We start from the raw sequence: 9,071 nt of genomic DNA on the forward strand, positions 1-9,071 counted from the left end.
AGACGCTGACATGGACTTTGTGATATTTTATTTCTCCTAAACACGGATGTAGTTAGAGAACCACTTTGTTTGAGACATTGTAGACAGCCAGACGACTTTACAGGAAGTGTGTGTGTGTCGTGAGAGAGAGAGAGAAGGGGGTACTCCTTTACTCTACATACCCAGCGATACGAACTCTTCACGTGAGGTCACGTCTTAGGGAGATGTCGAAGACGACACCAGGCAAATAGCTTTCTGCGTCACTGACCTGGAAATTTGCATAAATGTCAGCATTAACCCTCCCTCCCTTAGAGAGAGACTGCTCTGACGACAAGTAATAATAATAATAATAACTGATATACCGCCTTATCTCAGCCTTCTGGACACACTCGTGGCGCTTTATGAAGACTGTCTCTCTCTCACACACACCACAGAACATAACATGCAAACATGTTGTCTATGAATGTTATATGGCATGAATGACATATGTAGCCAGCAGTTGCTCTCATCTTGCTCTATTTCCAAAAAAAAAAAAATGTAACCAAGGCTACAAACAATTGTATCCACAGCACTGTTCCAGTCGTGACACAGACCTGATTTTGTATGTTTTTTTAAATGTTTATAGGGGAATCTGCACAGGCCATCGAGGAAGGGAAACATTGGAAATATTTTCATACAAACCCAGCTTGTCATCCTTCATGACTTGCAAATCGCTTTCTTAAATATCTTTTCAGAAAATTATATCACAGATTTCTATTTCTTTCTTGCAAGAAAACCAAATTATCTGAAATGATTTCAAAAGTCGAAAATGGCAAATGAAATATTTTGCAGACCCTGATTTCACTTACGTACAACAAAACAAACCAGATGTGAATGAAGACAACGAGAGCAGATTTCAAACATCAGTTCAACTCGTGTTGATAACAGGGAATCCATTTTCAGTATCTGTCATTTATAGTAAGCTGATTATTGCGCAAGTACAGGGAAGTTATCTTCTGATATTAGCATACAAGACACTTATTACATTTGCTGTACCTAAACTTTGAACATCCGGTATGATTAACAGTTGTACGTAAGCTTGTAAGTACGGAACTTTTCAACTCGTTCCTCATTTATTAGTTTGCTCTGGTCGTGCCACTTTGCTGATTAATGTAATTGAAGGACAGTCGTCACTGTTTGTTACTCCATTCCTCCTCGTGTCTACCAGGTCTGTCTTTTAGTCCTTCATCAGTACTTGGTGTTCATCCTTCCTTTGTATACTTATGTTTTCTTTTTGTCACAAGCGCTGGGAGCATGTTCCTGCACAAGCTTGATTACACGCTAAATAATTCCGAGTTGTTGTTGTTGTTGTTGTTGTTGTTGTTGTTGTTGTTTGAATCGATCGCAAGGGTGTAGGGTGAGGCTTTCGAATTCACAATTTCAGCATCTGACCTGGACATCCTTTTAAAAAGTGGTTACTGTGCTGAGGAACTTGTTGTGATGCTAAAGATGTTTCTTATCTGTGAACAGACAAGTGCTGGGAGCCACACCACCAGTACAGCTCTAGAAATGGAGTGAGTTGTTGCCATGGCAAACGACTCTATTTTCACGAACAACTTGCTTCCATCCGATGACTGGGAGCTAAACATCCTCCTTCTGAAGGTGGCTCAGGCTCTGGAAGAAGATGATTTTCACAAGTTGAAGTTTTTATGCACGGGTGAGTATGAAATGGCGATTGTATGCTCGTATTTGTGTGGGTGTGATCACATTAGATATTAAACACCTCTAGCCCTTTTCCATTTTCACACGTTATCTCTGTTTGGAAAGGAAAGGGTTTAGCCAAATGCTTAGTGAATGGAGGGACAAGGACGATTGACAGCGAAAGTAAAATACGTTTCCTCTTTGCCCCAACTTCTATTGAACGTGTCGACAGAACGATAGTCACCTATGTCTTCACTGGCAGGTAGAAAAGGAATTCCTACCGGCATTCTGGAAAAGCTGAACACCCCAGAGAAGTTCTTCAACTACCTCCGTCAGAGCAAGATGATTTCACGTGACAACCCCTCCTGCTCCAGGCTTTTCTGTGGCACGTGGACCGCAAGGATCTTCACAGCATGTCTGCGGACTACGCTCGACGGGTGGGAGACGTCCTGTATTTCTACGCTCCAGACCCCAAACCGGGTGGGTTGCTGCATTAAGAAGCAAATTCATCAACATTTTACCGGTTTACGTGGCCGGTTGGTTTAGCTCCGGAAAGCAGCCTGGTGTTGACAGTAGTGGGGTGTGGATGTTGTAGTTCAAACATAACGGGGGATCCATTTCACCATGGTTGTCCGCAGGACTACATTTAGAATAAACTTTAACCTAAAGGCGATACAGAGGCAGTGACGTCAGTGACTCAGTTCAAATAGAGCCTCTTGTGAAAAGTGCAAAGGTCACAGACGCCATTGACAGTTGGGACCTGACTTCCTGGATGGAAGTTACAGTCATTATAAAGACTGGCGTAAATATTTGCATTGTTTTGTTGCTGTTTTGCAAATAATTTGTGTACTATATATATTCCTTGATGTCCAGTCCAAACATTTAAAATGCTTGTTGACCTTTAATACACTTCCCATCTCCCACAGTGCGAAATCACCGCGAGGTTTAAGCACTTTCCCTTGCCAAACACAACAACAACATAATGATTTCCTTCAGTTCTGGGTATAAAAACATTCAGTTGTCGTCATACTGACCTTTGCGCTCACAGATTTTGCTTTAGATGTCTAGAACATAAATTCACATAATTAGCAAACATTCACAGGTGCCAGTTGGCTGTAGCCATGACAACATTAAGTCATGTAAGAGATGTCATTGCAGCAATGGCAACAATTTGAACTGGAAGTTCAAACAGGGCTAAAAACCAATCAGAACTCGTATTAGTCACGAAACAGCCAAACTGTTTATAAGTTCTATTGAAACAGATCGACTTTAAGTTTAATAGCGAAGATAAAATAATGACAAAATTTGAAGCTTATTCGCAAAATGACGCGTACAATATAAAATAACCAATTGTCATTATTTACATAAATATTAGCACCCCTAACCCCCATAAACACGATAATACCCAACATGCCACGTTCACAGGTACCCAAGAAACAGGTGATGACGCAGGTAGGTGTGTTGAAAGGGTGAGCACACGCTGACCATCCCTCCCTTCTGTCTGCAGAGAACGGCTTCACGCACTTGCGATTCCATGTCAGCGGCAAGAGTCTCGGGCGTTTTCAAAGAAGCGAACTGGAGGCTTTGAGATCGCAGGTTTCTCGTCTTTTGTTCGTCCCTCCGGAGTTCATCTTCCTGTCGGGAGTAGAACCTGCGCAAAGCATCACCTTGACCTTCATGGTGCATCGGAACATCGAAGCTCCTCTGCCGGACCTGCTCAAGGACCACGGGGACAGCTTCTCCTCCCTCGGAGTGGACCGAGTGTGGTTTGAGGACCAGGAAGTCCGGCTGACAGGTGAACGAGAGAAGGAATGACGAATTCCATCCAAACCAAAGCTATCTTGATTGTCTACATATTAAAAAGGACCGCGATCGAGTAACTAGTTATCAGAAATATTGAAAATAGTGAAAAACATGAAAGCAATGATAATCTGGATGTTTGGCTGAAATATTTAAATATATATTAGATCAGGTGGTGAAACGTAAGAATAAGATAGTAACTTCTTAAATTTTTCTGTCAATATTTATATATTCAGCGGAGGTAGCACACCACTAAGTAGTACACTAACCTCGCACGACAATAAATAAAAACAACAGCATCAACAATACAACAAGATATCAAACTTTCTCTCTCAATCCATTTCAGAATCACTTCCAATCTTCATGGAATCCAAAGTAGAGCAAAAGTTGTGTGACCTGTTCAACAGGTGAGTTATCCTCCTTTTGTTGGGGGTGGTGTGAGATGTGAAATGAGAAACAGTTTTAAAATCATAATAGAATTTACTGCATTAAGAATCCACGTTACCGGCGTTTGGTATTTATCTTTCTTAGAAACCAGAAACTAGAGGAAGAGATTGTGGAAAAGGAAGTGACGCTAATGCAGAAACAGGAAGAGCTGCAGAGCGCACGCGTGGAGAGCGCCAGGTGGCAGCACAGAGAGAACTATTACCGGTCGCTGCTCGTGCGTGCTGTAGGTGACGAAAGACCTGACCTCGCCACCTCTCGTTCTGACCTCGCCACCTCTCGGCCTGATCTCGCCACCTCTCGGCCTGAACTCGCCTCCTCTCGGCCTGAACTCGCCTCCTCTCGGCCTGACCTCGCATCCTCTCGACCTGATCTCGCCTCCACCTCTCGGCCTGTCCCAGTTTCTCAGGACTGTGACAAACACATCATCGTGTGAGACCTCGTCGCTGGTCCTGAGGGTGGATCAGGCCGAGGATCACAAGACATGGGTTCGAGTAGCTGCCATTGTCGGAAACAAGAATTTATACAACCTCAACACAGGCCAGTTTTGATTGGTGGAGCGACTCTTAGCAGCTGTGGGTTAATGAACAATACGCCAGCATTACCATCACAAGCATCATTGTCACCATTATAATTATCTTCTCATTACCATTGTAGGTAAAGGTCACGCTGCCTAAAAAGACTCACACGCACACACAGGGCTGTACCGATGCTACTGTTTTTCTTTTGAATTTACTAAAATTTAAATTACCCTTATTTACAGTTTATTCTAAAAAATCCGAAAAATGTATTTTTTTCAAATAAAAGACTGGAGTGAAATCAAGGTGAAAGTGTGCTTCTTTAAGAGATGTCAGTTTGGGCAACAATTTATCGTATTTCGTCTTTTTTTTTCTTTGTTTGCATTGCACCGAAAGCCCTATCGGTATTAAGGATGATGATCGTGATGAAGCTAATGAATGTTCACATCATGTGAGCATCGTGGAGTGAATGGAAACACATTTTGGACTACTTTTCAATGATGTACCACACCTATCTTACTTTATTTCTATGTTAAAAAAGTTATCTTCTATGTCGTCCTTTTATTAAAAAATACACATTTTTTCCTTGTTCGAAGCGCAGAATAATTACATGACTAAAACAAGATTACACTGTACTGTACTCCTTTAGAAAATAAAGTATCTGTTGGTGGTTTTTTTTTTTTTTAATTAAAGGGAGGTAACACCTGACTGAATCTTCTCTCCGTATCGATTATCTCCCTTTTTCTGGAGCGTTCAGTGAGCGAGGCGCTACAAGCATTGTAGTGACGTCATGACCAATCATATCACGACTATAAAGATTCCGCGGGAGACATTTTGCCAGCTAGAGTTACCTTGTCTGTTCTGAGATAGGTTCTACAGTCTACAGCCTCCAAAAAGTTGGACATCGTGAGCATTTAGCCTCCTTTAAAAAAAAAAAGGTGTGGGGAGACTAATGAGATGTTAAAGGGATAAAAGATGATCGCAACAGTCGTGCGGGAGAGACAGGAGGTTCACTCGACACGCAGCCATGTTTGTCTCAGACCGGGTCACGTGTACCACGTACCGTTGACGGATGGGGCAAGAGGGAGGGGTTCTTCTAGTTCCTAATCAACCCCAGTGGAGCATAGGGCCGAAGAGGCGGGGCTACTAGTGGTTAATTGGTAATCATTTGGGGACTTTGCTGTGCCCTCACAAAAGCTTGAATACTCACTCTTAGATGACCCTAAGGCCACGGGACTACCTGACAGGTAGGAAGAAGAAGGTGATCCGGTGCACTGTAGGTCAACGCTCGGTCGTCACCAGTTCACCGAGAATTCAGCAAGATCCCGGGTTTTACACTTCCTCTCCAATCACACTATCTGTAGTCAAGCTGTCTCCTTTTTTCACGACCAGCTGGGAGATTATTCCAGGTATTCCAGTTTCCTCCCAGTTATTGCTATTAAGCAACTCCTCCTCACCACCCCCACACCCTTCCTGATCAACACTATCCAACTGAGACCTGCACCAGAGGAAACGTTATCCCAGATTTATTTATGTACCGGAAGTAAGTGCGGGGGTCCTGTAATTGGAAACAGGTGCAGACCTACCTGGAAGGCTGATAATCCAGTCATCCCCGTCTTGAATACAGTCCATGCTATGACTACAGAGGGCTTTAGGTATCGAGAGGAAATAAGCCACCCCTGGGGTAAAGTTACCACTGCTTCACAATCACAGCCCCAGCAAGTATAGGCCGACACACGTCAGTAAGTAATGAGAGGAGAGTAGTCAGCAGATAAGAGTCGTCAACTAAGATGAACCCGCGGTCAAGGTGAAAACACAGGTGTGGTGCCAGCCTGATGAGGGATGCTGGGAGTGAGGGACTGGGGCGATCCCTTACCTCTCGACCCTCAAAGGTCGCATTTACCTTCTTACCTTGACAGGTTCACTTACCAGAGCGAGGCTGCTGTGTGAGGTAATTACAATTACACTTCCACGAGCCGACAACAGGAACTGCTATGTAAGCACACCAGAACAGGTGTGTATATGTGTTTGTGGGTGTGAATTATCATTTGTATGTGTTGGAAGGGGACGTGCAGGTCTATAAGACATGTACACAAAAGTGCAGGTTCTTTCCGATAGCTTATCATTCAGGTCTACACCCAAAATTTCGTGTCTAGATATAGTTTTCAAAAAAAGCGCTCTGAAAGACACTGGTTATTGAGACCAAAATAATCTGTTATCGTTGACGAATCATTACAACTCCTGTTCTCTGCCTCTGCGGTCTCATCGCCACGTTTATTTCTGTTGCACGTGACTTTTACCTGGCGTCTGACGCCCACACCCACACCCACCCCGTCTTCCTCAAACCCGATTTGGTCTTTATCATCAGCCCTTCCACCCACCGACCCACCCATCCACCCGACGATGTTACCTGCCCTTTTGCTGTTTGCTCCTTTGTTATCTTGTCAGCTCGGGGGGAACCAGGAGGCAATCGGCTCGGCTGGTAATTGCTTGTACAAAAACTGTGCAAACCCAGCAAAGGTGGGGCCACGGGGTGCAAGGTGGCGCCTGAGAGGAGCGGAGGTAGTGTTCATCAGGCTTGAAGTGTGTATAGGCACTGCTGCATCACACGACTGAATTGTTTAGTGACAGAGCTTGATTGACAAACAAACAACACCTGTCAGGGTTAGTGTTAGAAGAGATAATAAATCCTTCATTATTCTTCAATCTGAAAATCGCTACACAGCCATTCACAACATTGCCTGCAGTCAACACCAACCAGAGAGAGGATGAGCGACAGGTCGGATTATTCGGACGCTGACAGTCTGCTTTACTCGTGGTTCTGGAAAACTACTTTAGCACGAGAAATGCAGACTTGCATTCTCTGGATAGTCGAAACAGTCGCTCTGTTGTTGACTGCAGGCAATGTTGTGAATGGTGTACCAACGTGACGTAGTACACTGTTAGCGGCGCTCGTTGATCGCAGGTGCGAATCGCGTACTTTGCTAGCAGATAATTAAATAACAGATGGGCTTTGGAAGCTGATATTTACAGGTTAGGTTTGTATCGCCTTCATCTACCGACATCTGCAAAAAAACAAAACAAAAAAACAAAAACAAAAACAAAAAAAAAACCAAACAAACAAAAAAACAAACAAACAAACCAAAACAAACAAAAACAACAAAACTGCAAACCATTCAGGTTGGTCTTAAAGGCTCTTGTCTGCCCGCGTGAGGTAGATGTGGAAGTTGCAGGTGGATGCATTTTAAAAATGTAGCTTTAGTCGAGAACTTTTTTTTTGTCAGTCCGTGTGCTTTTGCTATCACCTGTCTCGTAATCACTTTCCCTGCTCGAAACTGCTGCCCTCTAGTCTCTTGTCAACAGCTGACCTCAGCCTCAAAGATGTTTAAATTGAGCATTCTGGAGCCTGGAGCACGATATTTCGCTGCTGGACGAGATTCAAGTTCCAACTCGATAAGTTTTTTCACATTTCATCCTTCCGCCGTTGCTGGCCCTGGAAACGAAGTTCGGAACAGGCGGGTGCTTCCTGCTTATCTCCCTTTACACAAGGCGCAAATAACTCAGTCGGTTATATCAGTACACCATTTATTACATTCGGGCTGGAAAAAAAGTCAACACTCATCTTGGGTGAATCAGGAGTTCAGGGTGGGGCGATGATCACCCAATGCCTGGTACGCACATTGTGGATGCTCCGACACAAGGTGAGGTCGAGGACAGGACTAAGCACGAGGAGAGAGTGCAAAGGTCGGCTTCAACAGACATCACAAACTTTCCCTTGCATGCTGCATGAAGCACCGACAGACCCCACCACGACATGAAGGAATAAAACTATAAACTGGAACACAAGCCGCGTGCTGAGCAGGTTTCGCGGGGTTCGGACACCGCGTGTTCAAAAGACTTTGTCACCTTGACAGGAACGGCAGGTACACGCGAGGTGTGCGAAACAGCGGGCTCCTGCCTGCAGCCCCCATCTCTCTTAGGGCAGGAGGGAAGTGGAGAAGGAAGAGTGGGGAACAGGTCAATACTGGAGAGGCAGGTAGTGGAAGAACCAGGGATGGAGGTGTGTAGGGGGCGCAGTCAGGAATGTGGTGTGCAGGAAACAAAGTAGGTGAGGCAGTAGCTGTCCTGTCCTACTTGTGAGGTCTTTTCAAGTCCTGGGACGGGAGGAGCAAGTCTTTGGAACATAATTTCTACTTCTTACCTCTACTCCTATCTCTGTGTTAGTGTGTTTGAGCGCGTATGTGTGCATAGATAGGTATAGGTATATGGGACAGGTGTTTTCGCTCAATCGACCCCTTAATTGTTGAAGTAACTGTTCAAGGGAAACCTTACCTGTGTTGTTTTTTTTTTTTCTTCGTTCAATCCTAGTCATCGGAGTTGACTTTTTGATGCAAGAAGTTGCATATTGACATTATATTCAGTAAGTTTTTGCTCTTCCATGTGATCATAGTACATACAAAAGTAGACTGGGGGAGGGAATGAGAAAGGACAGAAGGAAAAAGAAAAATGAGTGACGTCACGTTGGTGTGATATCAGACGCACTCTGACCACATCGACCAGCCTGACCACAGTGAAAACACAATCCTCTACTACTTTCCTTGTGATCAACAAGTCTGAAAGTAAGAGCAGAATAATATTATCATGAGCACA

At 44.1% G+C, this 9,071-nt stretch overlaps 1 protein-coding gene across 1 annotated transcript; it reads left to right on the forward strand.

Moving 5' to 3' along the window:
* The first annotated feature begins 1,462 nt into the window (after window positions 1-1,462).
* Window positions 1,463-4,697, forward strand: LOC112557955. The gene is made up of 5 exons (XM_025228123.1): window positions 1,463-1,675; window positions 1,922-2,139; window positions 3,167-3,454; window positions 3,806-3,866; window positions 3,991-4,697. The coding sequence occupies exons 2-5, from the start codon at window positions 2,073-2,075 to the stop codon at window positions 4,337-4,339; spliced, it is 765 nt and encodes a 254-aa protein (XP_025083908.1). The 5' UTR covers window positions 1,463-1,675; window positions 1,922-2,072; the 3' UTR covers window positions 4,340-4,697.
* The last annotated feature ends 4,374 nt before the right edge of the window (window positions 4,698-9,071 follow it).

Source organism: Pomacea canaliculata, linkage group LG2 (genome assembly GCF_003073045.1).
Source record: "Pomacea canaliculata isolate SZHN2017 linkage group LG2, ASM307304v1, whole genome shotgun sequence".
In the NCBI taxonomy this organism is placed as follows: Eukaryota; Metazoa; Mollusca; class Gastropoda; order Architaenioglossa; family Ampullariidae; genus Pomacea; species Pomacea canaliculata.